Source organism: Sus scrofa, chromosome 3 (genome assembly GCF_000003025.6).
Source record: "Sus scrofa isolate TJ Tabasco breed Duroc chromosome 3, Sscrofa11.1, whole genome shotgun sequence".
NCBI lineage: Eukaryota > Metazoa > Chordata > Mammalia > Artiodactyla > Suidae > Sus > Sus scrofa.
Genome location: NC_010445.4, coordinates 39,429,749 through 39,450,322, shown reverse-complemented (window position 1 = coordinate 39,450,322; position 20,574 = coordinate 39,429,749). Strand labels below are relative to the sequence as shown.

The window sequence follows — 20,574 nt, the reverse complement described above, 5'->3', positions numbered from 1 at the left end:
TGGTGAGTTAGGAGAGTCTGAGACTGCTCTTAGCTGTGCCCGTCTGCCAGGGTCGTGGTGTGGGGCTCGCTCAGTGCCCCTGCCCCGGCACTGGGAGGAGGTGCGTTTCTGCCAGTGTTCACTGCAGTCCCGAGTGACGACTGCTCCCTGTTAAGGACCAGACTGGGCCTCTGAGAACATTGGTTGCCCCCGAGGAAGGTGGCAAAGCTGTGAGGGAGGCTCACAGCCTGGCCCAGCAGTGCCTCCTGTGTGCGGGATCGTCTGGTCCCATGTCTGCCCGGAACCCCCCTCACAGAGGGCCCAGAGCAGGTTTTTTTTTGTTTGTTTGTTTGTTTGTTTGTTTTTTGACTTTCCTAGGACTGCACCTGTGGCATATGGAGGTTCCCAGGCTAGGGGTCAAATCAGAGCTGCAGCTGCCAACCTATGCCACAGCCACAGCAATGCAGGATCGGAGCCGCGTCTGCAACCTACACTACTGCTCACGGCAACGCCGGATCCTTAACCCACTGAGCGAGGCCAGGGATTGAACCTGCAACCTCATGGTTCCTAGTCGGATTCGTTAACCACTGAGCCATGATGGGAACTCCCAGGGCAAGTTTCTCCCCTCCCCCTGACCTGGTTTTAAAGGAGAGAAGCAGCTCAGAGGCTGAAGTGGTGTGAATGGACAAGGGGCTGCTGAATTTCACACATGTCGTTTTTCTTTGTTTTCCCTTCCCTTAAAGTTCAGACCTTTGGGCTCTTGGATGCATAATATACCAGCTTGTGGCAGGACTGCCCCCGTTCCGAGCTGGGTAAGAGGCCCTTCGGGGCAGCGGACGGGGGCTGGAGGGGGCAGTCCCAGGGGCTGGGCCAGGGTGGGCTGACCTGACTGCAGGCCTTCGGTGAACGCAGGCCCTGCTGGCACAGGGGTGACTGCTGTGTGGGGCAGAGACTTGTGTGACCCTGCCCAGAGTCACGGTTTCTCTTATTTTACAGAAATGAATATCTTATATTTCAGAAGATCATTAAGTTGGAATATGACTTTCCTGAAAAATTCTTTCCTAAAGCAAGAGATCTTGTGGAAAAACTTCTGGTAAATATTTTAAATTTTCTTCTAGTAAAGAAGATCCAGTGGCCACACCGTGGGTCCCTCTGAACTTGTAGTCAGAGTGGCTTTCCGCGGAGGCACCTTTGTTGAATAAAAGGACATGGTTTTTTGGTTGGTTGTTTAGGGCCACGCCGGTGGCATATGGAGGTTCCCAGGCTAGGGGTCCAATGGGAGCTGTAGCTGCCAGCCTCCGTCACAGCCACCGCCACGCCAGATCCCTGACCCACTGAGCGAGGCCAGGGGTCAAACCTGTGTCCTCACGTATACTAGTCAGGTTCTGAACCCCCTGAGTCACAGCAGGAACTCCAAGGGATGGTTTAAGGTTGGTCGTGACTGTCAGTAGATCTCATAAGGCCTTTTCCATTTCCAAGTGCCTGATCATTGACCTTAGGATGGTAGGAAGGGGCTGTCTCGCTTCGCACGTGCCTGTCAGTGCACGGAGCCCTTTACGTTACTGGTTGCTGGAGCACCTGGGTGTGTCGCAGGTGCAGGTGGCTGTAAATCCTGCTTGGCGACATCGTAGACAGCAGTTTCAGTCAGTTACACAAAGCTTGTAAAGATCTACTCCGGTTATGTAGCAAAGGTAAACAGATTTACCCAGGAAGGGAGTGTCTGTTTATGTTCTAGAAACTGCAGCATCCCGTCCTCTGTTTGGCTCCAGACCTCCCCTTCCCTTGAGTTCGGAGGTCGGGTTCAGTCAGCCTCTCCCAGCCCTCCTTCCTGTGTCTCTCCCCTCGGGGCGGTGCTGAATTATCGGTGGGCCTCAGGGCGCAGTCGGATGCCAGAGGAGCTGGCTCTGGGGGCCTCTGAGACCATGTGCAAGTGGGAGACACAGGCGTTTTACTCCCCCCGCCAGCTTCCTGCCTGCGGAGACTCTTCGCTCCCTTTGTTAAAGCCAGTGAGTCAGTCTTTCTGTCTTTCTGTCTTTCTCTCTTAGGGGTCGAATCGGACCTGTAGCCGCTGGCCTACACCACAGCCACAGCAGTGTGGGATCCGAGCTGTCTGTGACTTGCACCACAGCTCATGGCAACGCCGGATCCTTACCCACCGAGTGAGGCCAGGGGTCGAACCCGCGTCGCTGAGGGTACTAGCAGGTTCATTACTGCTGAGCCATGGTGGGAACTCCTTAACTGTGTTTTAAAAGATACTTGCTGCAGAGTTCCTGTTATGGCTCAGCAGGTTGAGAACCCAGCATAGTGCCCTTGAGGATGCAGGTTTGATCCCTGGCCTCACTCAGTGGGTTGAGGATCTGGCGCTGCTGCTGCAGACGACAGCATAGGTCCCAGATGTGGCTCTGATCTGGCATGGCTGTGGCTGTGGCGCAGGCTGGCGCTGCAGCTCTGATTAGAGCCCCCGCCGCTGCCAGAAACATCCATATGCCTCAGGTGTGGCCAGGGGGGAGGGCATAGTTGCTGCTGTTCTTCAGCCTGTGAGGTAGTGGTTCATTTCCCCCTGGGGTGGGCGTGGGGGCAGAGACCCTGGAGAAGTGGGAGGAGCCTCGGAGGGTGACCCTGTCATCGCGCTGTGGGGTCGCGCGCACTGCCTGCAATGCCCTTCCTGGTTCCAGGAGATCCTGATGGGAGGAGACAGCTGCTCAGGGGGGTTTTTGGTCAGAATTACTTGTTAACCCTGATGCTGACTTGTCTGGACTTTTCTGTAAGGTCCTAGATGCCACCAAGCGATTAGGCTGTGAAGAAATGGGAGGGTACAGCCCTCTGAAGGCTCACGCGTTCTTCGAGTCGGTCATGTGGGAGAACCTGCATCATCAGACGCCCCCGAAGCTCACGGCCTACCTCCCGGCCATGTCGGAGGACGACGAGGACTGCTACGGCAACGTACGGCGCCGCGGGCATGGGCGCCTGGGACCCCAGCTCACGGGCCAAGGGGCGAGAGGGGGCGCTGGTGTGGGTTGTGGCCCAGGTGGGCCCAAGAGGCGTGCATCTCCCCGAGAGCAGGCTGCCGGCCCGGGGGTCCGTCCCTTCTCCGTTTTGTTTGGTCACACAAGAGCCAGCCCGAGGGTGGGGTCGGGGAGCAGCGCCACCCACCTGTCCTCCTGCTGGCCATCTGTCTTCCGGCTGGAGCTGATGTCTTAGAACCGTATCTAAAGACATTCTGAGTGCTTCTTGCATTTCCCAGAGAATTCCGGGGTGCTGCTGTTGCTGCTTTGAGCTTTCGGGGATCGTGGTGTGGGGGGTGGACGCTGGTCACTGTCCGTCCTCAGGGCGTGGTACCAGCAGGACGGGGGTGCAGCCCAGGGGCTGAGGGCCGCGCAGGCACAGGGTCTTGGGTTTCCTTTGTTGTCTCTGCCTTGCTTGTGGAAGATGTGAACGGCACAGAGGTGGCGGCGGTGAGCTCCAGTGTGACTGTCGCAGCCTCGTGCTCCCCATGGCCTTCCACCAGGACCCCGCATTTACACGTGATTTCATGTGTTTCTCTTAGCAGCCATGATCCCTTTTTCTTATTTGATTTCTGTCATTGTGACTTGGTCTAACCACTTACCACACGTAGAGTTCTACTTTAGGTGACTGAGGAATTTGAGTTTTATCTAAGAGTCATTGAAAGCTGAGTTAGAATTACTACTGGTATCGTCTCTTGGAGGCTGAGTCCCCTGTGTCTCCCACCTACTGTCATAAGCAATACCTGCCCCCCGTTTTGCCCTAAAAGGTCCTTTAAGCCCAGCCTTGAAGCGAGCCAGACGTGGAGAGCCGTCTGTGCTCACCCCTGACCTGCATCCTCAGCGCAGTGCCCTCTGCCCGCGCCACCCGCAGAGGACTCCCTCCCCAGCTCTCGTTGCCCACCGGGCCCTTGGGCCCTGAAGTCATTCCTAGTCGTGGCTGGTGGCTGGCAGGAGGCAGGGTCTCCAGGGCCTTGAGCGGGGGTCCTGGGAAGCGGCACGCCGATCTCCTGGCCGAGCTCAGAGGGAGCCGCCTGCGCCTGCTTTGTCTCATTGCCCACGGAGCTTGGCCTCACGGGGCCCGTGTGCACTCTTGAGTGTCTCTGCTGTTCCATCACGTTTGCCGAGTTGAGGGCTCAGGCTTCGCCGTGTTACCGCCTTAGTCCTGATCCTTCAGGGCAGTGTGGGGCCGGCCCGGGGACCCAGGGGAGGCGGGATCAGGCCTCGAGTGTGCTGGCGGCCGTGTGGAGGGGGTCTGGGCCGCCCGCTCTTACCAGGATAGACCGCTGGGCTGCGTGTCGGCCGCTCCTCTCCCATGCGGTCTCAGGCCCTTGGGGCTGCAACTTGCTGGGCGTAGATCGGTTGGAGCGGCCTCGGTCCTCGGGCTGCAGGGAGAGTCACGGCGCCGTTCTCTTTCCTCTTCTCCGTGCAGTACGACAACCTCCTGAGCCAGTTCGGCTGCATGCAGGTGTCTTCGTCGCCCTCTTCCCAGTCCCTGTCTGCCGTGGACGCGGGCCTGCCCCAGAGGGCGGGCAGCAACATCGAGCAGTATATCCACGACCTGGACACTAATTCTTTTGAACTGGATTTACAGTTTTCTGAGGATGAGAAGAGGTTGTTGCTGGAGAAGCAGGCCAGCGGAAACCCTTGGTAAGAACTTACATAAGGGGTGCTCCGTTTCGCAGTGCGGTGTGGCACACAGGGGACGAAGGCAGACGTGGTCCCTGCAGAGCCAGGCATCCAGCCTCTGTCACTGCCCGCAGCTGCCTTACCACAGCCGAGGACCCTCAGAGGGGATGTTTGGAGGGCTGGGGGGGCAAGTGGGTATGGGACCCTTGGGGCTCCGCAGGCCAGGCAGCCAGCATCCGTGTTGGTCATGGATTTGTTGTGGGACGTTGAGGGTGTGCTGGAGTTTTCGCTGGGAAATTAGTCGTTTTCCTGTGGCCTTTCTCACTGGTCTGGATGTTTCTTTACGGCGGGCAGGTGGCGTGGGTGTGCGCAGCTCAGCACAGTTAAGGAGGCAGCACTCTGTGCCCCAGCGCCACAGTCTCCATCCCTGACCTCGCAGCCTGGATGGGCGCGTGGATGCTCTGAAGTGGCCTCGTGTGAATTGGCCATTGTGTTTTATCCAGGCAAACATCCTTTGTGGTCCTGGGCCGTTTGTATTAACTTTTTGAGGTACTTTTTGTGTGTCCTTTGACTCTTTTTCATGTATGTTTTGCATTGTGTGTGTGTGTGTGTGTGTGTGTGTGTGTGTTTAGGGCCGTGCCTGCGGCATATGGAGGTTTCCAGGCTAGGAGTCAAATCGGAGCTGTCGCTGCTGGCCGACACCAGAGCCACAGCAACGTGGCATCCAAGCCATGTCTGCGACCTATACCACAGCTCACGGCAACTCCGGATCCTTAACCCACTGAGCGAGGCTAGGGATCGAACCCACGTCCTCATGGATATTAACCACTGAACCACAACGGGAACTCCTGGAAGTTGCAAATTCTCAAAGAGTCAGACCTGCTTGTGTGTTTATTTTCTGCTTTCCATCTCGGTCCTGTTGAGAAGAGCTTATCCACCTGGATGGACTTTTTCTTCATGCGTTTTTATGGTTTCACCTTTCACTTGGGGAAGGACGGTTAGGGACGTGAGGCGGTCGAGGGTGACGGAAGAGCCAGGGGCAGGTGCGGTGCGGCGGAAGGCACTGGTGGGTGGAACTCTCATCTTGTACCTTTAGAATTGATGGTGTCTAGCAAAGCCGGTGTACCAGCTGGCCAGCTGAAACAGGCTGCCTTTTCAGGGGTCCGTATTGCCTAAAACGGTACTACTGGGGTGCTGGTATGTTCTAAGCGGGAGGGAGGGGTCCTGGCGGGCAGCACACTCTGAGCAGGTCCGGGTGCCGAGTGGTGCCGGGGCCTCTTGTAGGGTGACATTATTGCCCTAACAGCTAAGGGACTGTTTTCTTTTGAATCTTAAAAGGAGTAGGTTTATGGTATGTGCATTTTTAGATATTGATATGTTTTCAGTGTTTCTGCTGGGCTCTTACTGGCTATTTTCAGTTAAACCCTTGTGCCCACATGGAAACACAGTAAGGAAGTAAGTATACTTTGTTGACTTATTATGTAATACTATTTTAAAAGTTCTTGAAAACTTTTCTCATTTCTATCTGAAACTTATTTTAGATTTTAATGAGCTATATATGTTTTTTAGGGCTGCACCTGTGGCATATGGAAGTTCCTGGGCGAGGGGTCCAATGGGAGCTGCAGCTGCCGGCCTGCGCCACAGCCACAGCAACGCCGGGTCTGAGCTGCATCTGCGACTACACCATAGCTCACAGCCATGCCGGATCCTTAACCCACGGAGCAAGGCCAGGGATCGAACCTGCGTCCTCATGGATACTAGTGAGATTGGTGTCTGCTGAGCCAGGACAGGAACTCCTTAATGCTAGGTTCTGGATTAAAGCGTTTATAAGACATTTTTCATATGTAATTGTGGATCACTGACTTGAAAAGGGAGAAGACGTGCTTTCCCGCCCACAGTAACGCCCCCGGAGTCCGAAGGTCCCGGGAAGAAAGAGGACACTGAGTCCTCTGCTCCGGGAAAGGGAGGAATCTGCTCCAGAGGAACTGGGCAGAACTGTAAACATGAGACAGAAGTGGGACAGAAGATACCCTTCCCTGGCTCTATAGCTGTGAATACCTTGCTGTGTTGTGTGTACGAACAGAACTTTTTTTGCGTTCAGTTTGCAGCATCATTTAGAGACCCACTGATGAGAGTTTTAAAGATAAGGGGACAGAGCATTTTTTTGAAACGTGCATGCGATGAGCTCTTTCACAGCCAGACCCCTGAAAGCCCCTGAAGCCCCTGACAGAGGGGAGTCAGGGGTGGCGGTGGACAGAGTCCCGGAGAGCTGGGCGGCTGAGCAGCCTCGGGCCGCTGACCCTGCTGGGAGCTGCTAGAGGAAAACCACTGAGAGGAGCCGAGCGCTCGCCAGGTCCACGGCGTAGCAGCTCACTGGCTGGACTCGGAGAGAGAGTTGGGGTCTCTGCCTCTGCATCGCCCTTGTGCCTGACCACCGGCTGCACCTGCAGGTGGGACTAGATGCCTGCTTGGCTTGTATTTGTTTTTTCCTCATCCCAACTCGAAGATTTTTTTTTTTTTTAATCTCAGTGCTTGGCAGAAAGTACAAACGGTGCTAAAACGGTTTTTGTTGAGCACCCCTTTTGAATTTCACGGTTTGTTCTGGAACAAATGTGTTGACATGTGTGCTGTTGGTGCAGGGGCAGTGGTGGGTGAAACCGCCAGTGGTGCATCACAAATCCAGGCCGTGGCACTGGCGGTGCTAACAGAGCCGGGTTCTTTGCAGCCGCACCATCACGGGGGTAAAGAGAAGAAAAGAAGCCAGCCGCACTTAGGCGCAATCCTGAGACTGTATTGATTTTCCCAGCGGGGAGCAAAGTGGGAGGAGTGCAGCCGGGACTCCTGCGGCAGTCCGAGAGCGACTCTACCACCTCCAGAAAAGCCCATGTGAGGGCGTGCGCTGGGAGCTGAGCAGCTGCTCCCTTCTTGGAAGACCATCTTCCCTGGAAGTGCAAAGCTGGTTACTCAGACATGGCTGTTTGGCCACTGATTTTTCGGGAAAATGAGCAGAATGAGCCTGTCGCTTCAAGAAAACCAACTGCTGGCTTTTGTTGCCGATGATAAGTCAAAGCCTGGCGTTCCCACCGTGGTGAAGGGGTTTACGACTCTTAACTGCAGGAGTTCCCTTTGTAGCTAAGTGGGTTAAAAACTTGATTAGTATCCATGAGGATGCAGTTTCGGTCCCTGGCCCCTCTCAGTGGGTTAAGGATCTGGCCTTGCCCTGGGCTGTGGTGTAGGCTGGAAGCTGTAGCTCCAATTTGACCCCTCGCCGGGGAACGTCCATATGCTGTGGGTGCGGCCATAAAAAAATAAAATCAGAGCCTTTAAGTGAAAACTAGAATTTGGGGAAACTTTCCATCACTGAGCTTGACATCTTCCCCACCCTTAAAAAGGCATTTTGAGGAGTTGGCTGGCAGTGTTGCTGAGTTGACTTGGTGTTACAGAGTGGAGTTTGTCTACGTTTGGAAGATCTCTACAACCCAGCCAACAGCTGTAAAATCATGTCAGGGTAGAAGCTTTATCACAGGGCAAGGTAGTTTGGTGGATTCTAATACCACAGAGCAGGAAAAATTCATTCTTGGGATTCAGATTCCACATGGCAGCTAAATCTTTAAGAAAGTACACTTGCAGAGCTTTGGTGTAGTATCCAAGAAGCATGACCACAGATACCTGAAGAGGCTATTAAAACACACCTTCCTTGGAGCTTCCTGGTGGCTCAGCAGGTTAAGGATCGGGCGTTGTTGTCACTACTGTAGTGCGGGTTCCGTCTCTGGCCCAAGAATTTCTGCATGCTGCAGGCACGGCCAAAAAAACAGAAATAAAACCAAACAACAAATCCACCTCCTCCCTTTTCTAATGCTTATCTGGGTGAGGCTGATTTCTTCATGTATGTCAGCCTGCTCAGCAAATCACAGTAGAGTGAAGGCAGAGAGGCAGAGGCAGTCATGAGAATCTAGCTGTCTTCTTTTTTTTGTTTGTTTTTTTTGGTCTTTTTGCCATTTTTCTTGGGCCGCTCCCACAGCATATGAAAGTTCCCAGGCTAGGGGTCCAGTCGGAGCTGTAGCTGCTGGCCTCCGCCAGAGCCACAGCAATTCGGGATCCGAGCCGCATCTGTGACCTGCACCACAGCTCACGGCAACGCCGGATCCTTAACCCACTGAGCAAGGCCAGGGATCAAACCGGCAACCTCATGGTTCCTAGTCGGATTCGTCGACCACTGAGCCACAACGGGAACTCCCCCAGCTCTCTTCTTGAAGCAAGATAACAGAGTGTACAGCAGTGTTATGTTTCTCATTAATTATCTGTTTCGAACAGAGTTTTGTTTTTTTTGGGGGGGGGGCTGCACTTGCGGCATTTGGAAATTCCCAGGCTAGGAGTTGAATCGGAGCTGCACCTGCCGGCGTACACCACAGCCACAGCAACGAGGGATCTGAGCCAAGTCTGAGACCTACACCGCCACTCATGGCAATGCCGGATCCTTAACCCACTGAGTGGGGCCAGGGATCAAACCCACAACCTCACAGTTCCTAGTTGGATTCATTTCCACTGTACCACAATGGGAACTCCAAGAAATTATTATTTTTTAATTAAAAAATTATCTATATTAATATGGAATTGATTTATTATTAATATTTTATTTGTTTGTTTATTTTGCTTTTTAGGGCCCTACCTGCGACATATAGAAGTTCCCAGGCTAGTGGTTGAATCGGAGCTGCAGCTGCTGCCCTACACCACAGCCACGGTAACACGAAATTAAGCCTCATCTGTGACCTACGGCTTGAGACCTACCACAGCTTGTGGCAATGCCGGATCCTTAACCCACTGAGTGAGGCTGGGGATTGAATCGGAATCCTCATGGGTACCAGTCAGGTTTTTATCCCGCTGAGCCACAACTCCGTATCACTGATCTTTAACAAATTAAATACTCAAAAGTGTTTCCTGATTTCTCATGCATATCAATGGATGGAACCCACATAAAGGATAGCTTTTTAAGGTCTTATAAAGTTTAAGAGTTAGATCTTGAGACCTGAGGGTTTGAGAGGTGACGCTTTCGAGCCTGCTGGCTGTGGCCCCCTTGCTCTGCCCTCTCCTGCATAGAAGCAAGTGTGGACAGGTGGTCAGGACAGCCATGTCAGGTCCTGACGGACTCGCTTGGCTCTCCTGGGGGTGGCCTTGCCCTGCCGTGAGTGTCCAGGCTTGCTGGTGGCCTCAGGCTTATATCCTTAAGGTTGGTCTTCTTGGGGTCTGGGTGGGATGGGAGAGAACTGGCTTTGGAATCGGGAAAAGGGGGGTCTTAACATTGTCACCCGCAGTGGAAAGGCTGTGGGCAAGTTGGGAGGCCCTCGGCCCTGCAAGGACGTCTCTACAGAGACGATGGGAGCCAGAGGCTGTGTGAGAAGGCAAGGCCGAGCGCAAGCCCTGGCCACATGCTGGCTTCACGCTGACTCTTAGACTCAGGTCCTGTGTCGGTTTGGCCACCTGCAGAGAGGAAAGAGTGCCTGGTGCTGGGTGGGGCCCCGGGGCTTCTTTAGGAGGGTGGGAGCTGTCATTTTAAGTAGGCCGGTAGGGGAGTTCCTCTCATGGCTCAGTGGAAACGAATCTGACTAGCATCCATGAGGAGGCAGGTTCTATCCCTGGCCTCGCTCAGTGGGTTAAGGATCTGGCATTGCCACGAGCTGTGGTGTAGGTCGAAGACTCAGCTTGAGTCCCACATTGCTGTGGCTGTGGTGTAGGCCGGCAACTACAGCTCCGACTGGACCCCTAGCCTGGGAACCTCCATATGCCACGGGTGTGGCCCTAAAAAGACAAAAACAATTAAAAAACAAAGTAGGTGAGTAGGGAGTTCCCGTCGTGGCTCAGCAGAAATGACTGACTAGCATCCATGAGGACGCAGGTTTGATCCCTGGTCTCGCTCGGTAGGTTAAGGATCTGGCGTTGCCGTAAACGGTGGTGTAGGCCAGCGACTACAGCTCCAATTCAGCCCCTAGCCTGGGAACCACCATATGCTGTGGGTGTGGCCCTACAAAAAAAAAAGGCAAAAATAAATAAAATAAAACCAAGTAATGTAGATGATTCATCAGTAGCCTATCCTAGGCTAGTTGGTTAATTACCTGAGTGATTGGATGGTGGCGCTGGGCTAGTCATGGAGCTTCTGACCACTCTGTCCGCCCGCTGTGCGTCCTGCCTCCTGGGGTCACGGCATCCTCCTCGGGCGCTGCCTGGGTGCTTGTGCAGAGGGGCCGGTGCCTGTCAGCCAGCGCCTTGCTCTGCAGGGGCTGGACGGGGCTGCTTCCCTGTGCTGTGCGTCCTCTCCCCCGCCCGTGTGAACAGTGCTGCGTGAACATTTACGCTCCCCTCGTCGGTTTTCTTTTCTTTAGAATAAATTCCCGGGCGTGTGGGGACCTCAGTGTTGAGTGAGGCTTCGGGTGCCGGTGCCCAGGCCCAGTGAGCACGCTACGTCCCAGTACAGTTCCTTTTGTTGGTTTCTTTGCTTTTGCTTTTTAGGGCCTCACCTGCGGCATATGGAGATTCCCCGGCTAGGGGTTGAATTGAAGCTGCAGCTGCTGGCCTACACCACAGCCATGGCAACTCGGGATTTGAGCCGAGTCTACGACCTACACCTCAGCTCTCGGCAACGCCGGATCCTTAACCCACTGAGCGAGGCCAGGGATCGAACTGGCAACCTCATGGTTCCTAGTCGGATTCGTTTCCGCTGCGCCTCATCAGGAATTCTGCAGTTCGATTCCTTTTGGAACGTTCCAGAAGGTGTCCGTTGTTCCGCTTTCTGTCATGGTTATGTTGCTTTACGTATGCTCTGTGCACTACAGGTGTTGACTCTTTGTAGCTCATGTTCACTGAACATCTTCTCCAGCCTATTTTCTGATAAATTTGCTAATTGTTTTCGAATTCCTGTTGTGGCTCGATGGGTTAAGAACCCAAATAGCATCCACAAAGTTGCGGGTTCGATCCCTGGCCTCACTCAGTGGGCTAAAGATCCACCGTTGCCTTCAGTTGCAGTGTAGGTCGCAGATGCAGCTCAGATTTAGATGTTGCTGTGACTGGTGTAGGCCGGCAGCCACCCCTCTGATTTGACCCCTAGCCTGGGAACTTCCATATGCCACAAGAGTGGCCCTTAAAAGGAAAAAAAATTGGTTCTTTTTGTAGTTAAATGTTCCTTTTGTTCCTATGTAGTCGTGTCTGTTACTCTGTTTTTGGTGACTTGTTTTGTTTTCAGCTTGGAAAATAATTCCTCCCAATTATTAGGCTTGCCAAGTATCCCTTTCTCAAATTTTTCGTCTGGTTCTTGTTTTTTGTTGTTGTTGTTTGTTTGTCTTTTTAGGGCTGCACCTGAAACATAGGGAAGTTCTCAGGCTAGGGATGGAATCGGAACTGTAGCTGCCAGCCGATACTACAGCCACAGCAACTCCGGATGTGAGCTGAGTCTGCCACCTACACCATCGCTTATAGCAACTGTCAGATCCTTAACCCACTGAGCAGGGCCAGGGATCAAACCCTCAAGGATAGTAGTCAGGTTGGTTACCACTGAGCCACAATAGGAACTCCTTTCTGGGTCTTGTTTGATTTCCTTTTTTTTTTTCTTTCTTTCTTTTTTGACCACGCCTACAGCATATGGGAAGTTTCTGGGCCAGGGATCAAATCCGAGCTGGGTGGGTTGTTAGGCTGGGCAGACCTGGGGGCAGTTACGCTTGGTGGGAGAACATGGCTCCACCAGCTGGGCTGGTCTTCTGGCAGGTGCGCTGGGTCCCAGGAAGAGCCAGGGAAGCGGCGGGACATGCTCGGATACATTCCGAGGTGACAGTTGTCTTAGATCAGGAATTTCAGTAACATTTATTCAGACAGAACATAAAGCAGTACCTGTTACCTTTACTCAAAAGAGAGAACCAATTGGAGTCTCCTTGTGCCTCAGTCAGGTAAGGATCCGGTGTCGTTACTGCTGCAGCTCAGGTCACTGGCCTGGGAATTTCCACTTGCTTCGAGCACAGGCCCAAAAAGGGGAAAAAGAGAGAAGAGAGAACCTACAGACATTAAAATCATCTCTCTTAAACTCCTAGAAATCAAAGTAGACTATACTTATTAGTGATGTGTATTAAGTCAGATCCTATATTTGAAGCTTTTTCCTTCAAGTGCCTACCATATTTTAGATACATGTGTCTTTATTACTATAGTAGAGACACCAGAAAAGATGTTTTTAAACCAGGTTTCCAACTTGGCTCTTTTAGGGATTTGTGATTCTGAGCAGCTCAGTGGTCTCTGAGCACTGAGGGCAGGGTCCCATCGTTGGGGTGGGTGACTTGAGAGCGACAGTCTGTGTGCTGAGCTGGACTCGCAGCGGCCTCCACTCGCAGCGGCCTCCACCCGCAGCTTTGCTAAAGGCGGCCGCGTGTCCCCACCGCCTCCCCCTGCCTGTCCCCACTGCGCGAGCGCTGGGATGGGTCGTGTTTCTAGGATCTGAACACAGGTGGCAGACCTTAAAGCAGTAGGGCTTGCGCCAGAGTTCCCCCGGGAAGTAGGTTGGGATTTCTGAAGGGAGAGCTCTGATGAGAGCGGAGCCCACGGAGCTGTCAGGAAAGTTGCTTTGCGAGAGGAGTGAGGAGCATTGAGTGTCTTGTTCTTGTTTGCTTTTTTTCGTAGGCACCAGTTTGTAGAAAATAATTTAATACTGAAAATGGGTCCAGTAGACAAGCGAAAGGTAAGCCCGCTACATGCCGCTCCCTGCTGCACGCCTGCATCTGGCTGCCGCTCATCACACACGGCACCTTCGTCGTGGGTCCCGTACGCGGCAGTGTCCGGGTGTGATGGCCGAGGACGGCAGCAGCCCCCAGGGACCGTGGGGAGCACCCGGGAGGCCTCAGCAAACAAGTGCGGCCTCTTCCTTCTGACTGGGAGCCCGGGCTCTGATCTCTGCCCGAGGCTGGGCTCATGAGGTCAGGGTTTCTTCCCAGTTGGGGAGGCTCTGTTTGAATCCCCGCAGGTTTATTACTTCATTAGCGTTGCTTTTGAAAATCTTACTTACTATGTTATATGGATGAGTTAAATGGATTGATGTGTAGAAAATGTCAGACTCCACAAGTGCTGTCTGCAGACGCCAAGGAGTCGGGGCTCCCGGCCTCCTTTGCCGGCCCTGAGCAGCCTTGCAGCCCGGCGCCCCCTTAGCCCTGCGGCCCGCTGTGAAGGCAGGCTGTGGCGTGACCGCGGCTCACGCAGCCCTGTGCCTCGGGGTAGAGGGGGGTGCTCGGGCATGGTGGGGACCCGTGCTGGGGCACCGCCAGGGCCGCCGCTGCCCCTTGGTGGCATGTGGGATCGGGCTTACCCAGGGCAGGCCAGCCAGGCGGTGAGCGCTTCCTGCTTCTCTCTGACCCTGGGGGCTAGGTCCCGGTCAGGGAGGTGTGTGCCCCTCTGTCCCATGGCAGCGGGCTGTGGCCCTTGGGGGTCCGCCGCCTGGAGCTCCTCTGACGGTCCTGCTTCCCAGACAGCAGGAAGTGTGCTCAGCGTCCACATCTGAGTCTCAGCAGGCCGCATCTTTCTCTCTGTTTCCGTTTGCATCAGGGTTTGTTTGCGCGGCGACGACAGTTACTGCTCACGGAAGGGCCACACTTATATTACGTGGATCCTGTCAACAAAGTCTTGAAAGGTGAAATTCCGTGGTCACAAGAACTCCGACCAGAGGCCAAGAATTTTAAAACCTTCTTTGTCCACACGGTGAGTTTGCCCCTCTGGGTTCCAGGGCACCTGGAGGCCTTTGTGCCTCCATTCAGGGCAACCAGATACTGTAGCCCGAGGGTGTGGGTGGCATTGGGCAGTGGTCGCCCCCTTTCCCCTGTTCCAGGGGCCCCAGTGTTTGTGGCTCAGTCCTGTATTGGGCCGGGAGAGATGTGCTTGCTTTTTAAAGTTTGGGGGTGACCTAAGGGAGCTGAGGTCATCCCCTGCATGTTTCATCTCTGCACCTAAGTGGAAGGAGAAAGTCCACTTGCTCACATGCTTCCAGAAGATTCTTGGGTGGCTGCCATGGGGCGGCCATTGCTTTTTACAGTTTCTCACGGACGGGTGGGGGCTGGTCTCGTAGGACGCCCTGGAGAAGAGTGAATGTTTCTGTCTCTGCAGCCGAATAGGACGTATTACCTGATGGACCCGAGCGGGAATGCTCACAAATGGTGCAAAAAGATCCAGGAGGTGTGGAGGCACAGATACCAGAGCCACCCAGATGCCGCTGTGCAGTGACGCCTGCGGCCACTGCCCTTGCTGCAGGACATGTGCCCAGCATGGCTCGCAGCCATCCGGACGCTTCCAGACCACCCGCCAGCCATCTCAAGGGGGACACAGACGGCAGAAGCTTGCAGCTTTTTTATTTAAAAGAAAAGAAGAAAAAAATACCCACCCACACAAGGAACAAAACCAGTCACGAAAAGGAATTCAGGGTCGCTTTGCTTGCTCTCTGTGCTCCGTGGAGCTCCCTGCCCTCTCCTCGCCTGGGACCCCAGCGCTGTGCACGGCCACCTGACTCCCGCCTGGACTGTGGCCAGAGTCGTGTCACCAGCTCTCCACTGCATGCCCATCGCCTGCCAGTCCTTTTGAGGCTGAGGGCACCGGGCCTGTCCCCAGGCTCCCTCTGCCTGGGTCGCCGTGGCGCACCGCTTCGCAGGGAGCTATGCCGGCCGCTGCGGGGTGGGGGGCCTGGGCTTCGTGTGCTCCTTTCTTCGCGTCCGGCCCTGGTTTATGGCCCGTGCCCCGCGGGCCGCGCTTGCCTCCCCACGCAGCCCTGGCTGCAAGATTCCCGCGGTCTCACTGTCTGTCTGCGAGTGCTCCGTGTGTCGTGACGGCTGGTCCACTGCAGGCGGGAGGAATAGCACAGGTTGTCCAGCTGGACCATGGAGCCACTGCCCAAGGTGGGGGCGCCAGCCGCCCGTTCCCGTGTCATCCCGCTGAGCAGCCTGGCCTCCGGGCCAGAAACTGAGCACCTCCCTGGAAGGAGCCCCGTCAGCAGTGGGCCCGCCGAGTGCCAGGCGCTCCAGGAGGCGGGCGCTGCCCTCCCCCTGCCCCCATGTGCGGCCAGGGTGGCGGGCAGACTGGCCCGTGGCGGAGTGAGAGCTGAGGGCCCCCCGCCCTGAGCGTTGGTGTGAAAGGCAGCGTGTGCAGATTAGGTCGGGCAAGGGTGCCTGCTGTCAGCACACTGGTCAGGGCTCTGTCACACCCTGGCCACACGGAGGAGGGCAGGCTCCCAGTGTCACACACACCCTTGTCCTACGAAGGGTGACCATTCGCAGAGTCTAACTTAAGAGCGTTCCTCCATGCCCACAGTGAAAACCTGAAAACCTTGTCATGTTGCCAGGTCATCTGGTTCCCCTCAAGTGGACTTTGCCTGGGCGAAGGTGTTACTCGCCTTGCACGGGGCAGGAACGCCCCTTGAACCTGGCCTGCCTGCCTCCAGCTGCAGGCTCCCTTCCTCTCGCTTTCTAGAGGCAGCGCGCTGCTGTGTACTGAGGCTGGTCCAGGACCTCCCAGTCCTTTGATTTTCTTTGCTGCTGGTCCCTGGACAGAGAGAATTCCTGTCAGCCTGGTGGGGCCTGGCTGTTTCTCGCCCTGCCCAGGGTGCCCGGGCGGGCAGTCCTGGAGGGTGAGGAGCTGGCCCTGCTGCCCGCAGGCTGCTGCTCGCAGACACGTCTCTGTCCTCCTGTAGTCTTGCCTTTGGTCCTTCACAAAAGCACCAACGAAAGGGTCTCCCGACTACTTCCCTGTCCCATCCCCCCTCCACCACGCAGTGTGACCAGTGGTCCAGAGGAGAGGAAGGATGCTTCAACCAGGGGGAGTGCAGAAGTGGAGAGTCCCGCTGGGCCTGGGCAGGGAGAGGGGTGTGGGCGGGAGCCAGGCTTGCCCGTGGTTTCTGCTCAGGCCTCCGAGAGAGAGAGAGAGGGAGGAAGGGAGGGGGGTGTATGTGGAGGATGCCAAGGTGTTGGGGATGTGCCTGCCCGTGGGGTGTCCAGGGAACAGGGCACTGCCTTGGGCACGTGCTCCTGAACTGAGCCCCCTTCCTCCTCGCTGGCCTGGGTTCACTTGCTTTTCAAAAAGTGAGTCTTTCTTGACCCCTTCTTTCAGGACCTCGATTTCAGGGGACTCCCGGTTCCCTCTGCCCTTGTCCAAGCAGCCGCACCCGCGTGTGTAGCTGGCAGTGGGGGCAGCCTGCTCCTGCACAGCATCTTTCCGGTGTGTGGTTGCAGGGAAGCAAGCAGAGCTGAAGCGTGGCTTTAAAAAGAGCGCTCAGCTGGGCTGCTTGGGGAAAGGCAAATCTTCGTTGCCTGCTTCCCTCTGGATGGCGCCACTACCTCCTGGCCTTAACCGACAAGCTCCATCCTAACCTCCAGAAGCAGAGAAGGAGGGTTCAGGGTTGAGCTTGCACCCGGCAGAGCTGAAGTGACTGCCCTTGCCTGAGCCGGTGACAGCTGAGCCCTTCTCTGTAGGTCACTTTTCTCGGGGCACTCAGATTCCTCCGTCTTTTTTCTTCTTTAAGCCCCTGTGTCCTCCTTTCTTCCCCTGTGCTTTTGTCGCCTTTGGTTCTATCCAGCGTACCCGTTGAGCCATTGCCCTGGCAGGCAGGTGCCTTACGTTCTAAGTCGTGGATTTGGGGGTCGGTCTGCACGCACACAGACCCACCTGGAAACATACGAGTGCGGGTCTGTCCAGGGTGAGAAGGAAACACCCTTCTGTGCCCTCATCCCTGCCCTCTCTCTGTGCCATTTGTCTCAGAGGGCAGAGATGAGGGCAAGTGCCAGAGACAGCACCTGTCAAGCAGAGACGGTCCCACAGCGCGTGGCCTCTCTTGGCCCAGAGGTGGGGAGGGGCAGCCGGAAGGCCGCGGTCTCCCCTGCTCCCCCTCTGCTAGACGGCCGCCGTGCCTTGCCCTCTGGGAACACAGGGGAGCTGCACTTGGATGGGGTGGCTTCCTTACCTTTTCCTGTGACCTGACCAGGGCAGTGGGCAGCCCTGTGGGACCATGAAGCCCCACCCATGAGTGGCACCGCTGCCTGCCTGCCGTTCTGAACTTGACTCGGGAGGCTGGTCACATGCTTGCTCTGAGAAAGATGGCTCTGGGGGTCATGCCAAAGCGGACGGGCACTGCGCCTACTCCAGCCCTCTTGGGGGCTCCTCTCTTCTATGTGTGGTGCAGGCCTGCAGGAATTGCAGGGAACAGCCTGTGGCACAGACTCCTTAGGACAGGGTGCCAGCGCAGGGGGCTCTGGGTGACTTTGTACTTTCTGAAAACATGTGTCTCCTAAAAAAAATCAACTGTAGGCTCAGCACCCAGGAGAGACCACTGTGAGCATACCGAGTGTAGCCTGCCGCCCGCCTCCCCGCAGCACACGTGTTTGCTTCTGCACCTGAAGTGGGAACATGAAACATACACCGTTTGGCATCCAGCTTTTTTTCACTTGGTATTTATCTTCCTGTCATGTCATGAACAAAATGATTCAAAAACCTTGTTTCTAATGATTTTAGAGTTTAATGGTTAATATTTTTTATCATAATTTATCTGACCATTTCACTGCTAGAACACATTTAGATTATTTCTGGTTTTTCACTATTTAAATAATGCTGTGATGAATATCCTTATAAATCTTTCGATTGTTGACTCTGATCTCCCCCCCCCCGCCTCAGATTCCTAGAAGTGGTATTTTTGGGTTAAAGAGTTTGTTCATTTTACAGTCAGTATAGTCTCCTCCTCTGTCAGGATCTGTTGCCTAGATGCTCAGAGTTCCCGTACAGAACTTCCTTAGTTGTGTCCTGTAGATACTGAACAAATCAATTTCTGGCAAGCCGTGTGTTCCCAAAAATGTTTGAATAAGACTGCTTTTTTTTTTTTTTTTAATGCTAAAGTAATGTCATTACCGCTGGCCATTAGTGACATGTTTTTCCAAAAGCCAATTCCTTATTTTCATTGAAAGAACCTGGTTTTGCTTGCATGTTAACTTCCCATCCCTGCTTCTACAGCTTTCAAGTGCTTGGTGATATTTACAGAATCTTGTACTTTGTGTCCACAATGGTACTGAATTTGCATCTGCACAGTCAGCAGAGATAAAAAGTGTTGAACTGACCTTGCCACATACTTAGTGGATGATTTGTAATTAAGCTTATAGACTCAGTACATCAGGCCATTTGGAATCAAAGAGCAAAGGCTCTACTTGAAGAAGAAACCATGTAGACAATTGGATTTTACAGAAGAGTGTTTGCCCCCTTGTTCTTCCCATCGTAGGACTCGGAGCGTCCAAGGCCCAGCGGCTCAGCAGAGCACCCTGGCCAGGCCTCTTCATGGTAGAACATGATGGACCCGGCTGAGAAGGACTTAAGGGTTTTCCTCCCCTGTCCCCCCGCCCCCGGCCCCGGCCCCAGTGTTGCAGGTCGTCTAGTTGTCTTTAAAGTCCAGACCCCCCAAATTGGGTTTTCTTCCTTTCTCCTGTTTAGTTTGGGGTCTGTCAATTCTGAGGGGAAACATGCATGAGATTTTTCGAGGTGCCACGCTTAGTGCCACTTGACTATGCCAGAGACGCCGGCTGGATTGTGTGGAATTAGGTCTCCTACCTTCCTCTGACACCCCAAATTCCCTTCTCCCGGGGACAGTCCACAGACTGAGGCAGAGGCAGCAGCCACTGGGAGAGCATGGAGAGTGTGTGCAGGTACTATTCTTGGAGATAGTGCTGTATATATGCGGTTTGCCATACTGTTTCTTTTCATATCCAAACTTAACATGAACTGATGGTGACTCAGGTGGGTGTGGCCCTTGCCCCTTAGGCAGACTCCATGGCAAGTGCCTTAAATCAGGGCAGGTGTCACTCCCAGAGCCTCTGAGGGTGCAGGCTGCTGGCCCAAGAGTGCAGGGTTGTAAATTAGGCTGCCTGTGGAGAACTGGTCTGGGGAGGAAGCTCTTCCGGCAAAGGGCAGTTTTACCTGTAGTTCAGACAGCCATGGTGGGCAACTAAACAGGCCTCATGTGTACCAGAATTTACCCAGAACTCATTTCTTCAGTATGAAGAACGACCAAACTTTATGTACAGAGAACTTTTTACAAAAGGCGCACCTTTTTTAGCTGTGGGGTCCACCCTCGTCTAACCCTTCTGGCTGCCTGACTATAAGTAGGGGCCATTTTGCTGGTGAAAAGCCTCTGCCATGATCCTACGTTTGATTGGACACTGACAAAATCAAAGTTTCGCAATATTTAGAGCTGCTGTAGCTATTAACAACACAAAATAGGATGAATCAGTAGTATGCTAGCTGTCTTTCAGGTTGGTGGCAGTCAGAACATGTGTAATATTCTCTACCTGGTCTGTAGCTGTAACTGTGATGTACAGGCAAAGCAAATATTAAAAAAAAAAAAAACTTACGGAAACAAATAATGCAATGATATTAGGATATACACTTTTGTATTTTTATTCTTATATAAGGTTATTTGCTGGCTATTGTTGGCCTCTAGTTCAGTCTGTGTTATTTAAAATCTAATATATGAATTATTTGGGTTGAATTCATGTTCGGGCCACGTTGTTGTATGTATTGATGTACAGCCTTGAATGTGAATAATTATTGTAAACTATATTTTACAACTTTTTTTCTGGCTTTATTATATAAATTTTCTATTTGGTCGATGATTTAATCATATCATAATTTAATGAATCTGTTTATTCTTTTTTTTCAAATATTTGTGCTTTAGGTGTAGTTACCGGATGATGAATTTTCCACGTATGCTCGGTAGCCTTGTAATAAAAAAGCATGTAGAATGTAGACGCTCACTGATGTAGCTTTCTTTGGCCGGGGCGCGGGTCGGGCGTCGCAGGGCGACCTGAATTCGGGGCCAGGAACAGGGTGTTCGGGCACAGCGCGCGCCCGGCGAAGACCGGCCAGCCCCTCTCAAGCGCGACGCCGGGCTCCACCGCCGCCTGCCCACAAGGGCGATGCCGGACCA

General features: G+C 53.9%; 1 protein-coding gene across 1 annotated transcript in view; it reads left to right on the top strand.

Annotated features, from left to right (window-relative positions):
• PDPK1 (3-phosphoinositide dependent protein kinase 1) overlaps positions 1-20,395 on the top strand; it is an 82,696-nt gene extending 62,301 nt beyond the window's left edge. Inside the window, exons 8-14 of the mRNA XM_021086751.1 lie at positions 723-791; positions 976-1,072; positions 2,749-2,922; positions 4,414-4,631; positions 13,263-13,320; positions 14,178-14,330; positions 14,733-20,395. Coding sequence (XP_020942410.1) covers positions 723-791; positions 976-1,072; positions 2,749-2,922; positions 4,414-4,631; positions 13,263-13,320; positions 14,178-14,330; positions 14,733-14,849 — 886 coding nt within the window. The 3' untranslated portion in view covers positions 14,850-20,395. The remainder of the gene's footprint in view (positions 1-722; positions 792-975; positions 1,073-2,748; positions 2,923-4,413; positions 4,632-13,262; positions 13,321-14,177; positions 14,331-14,732) is intronic.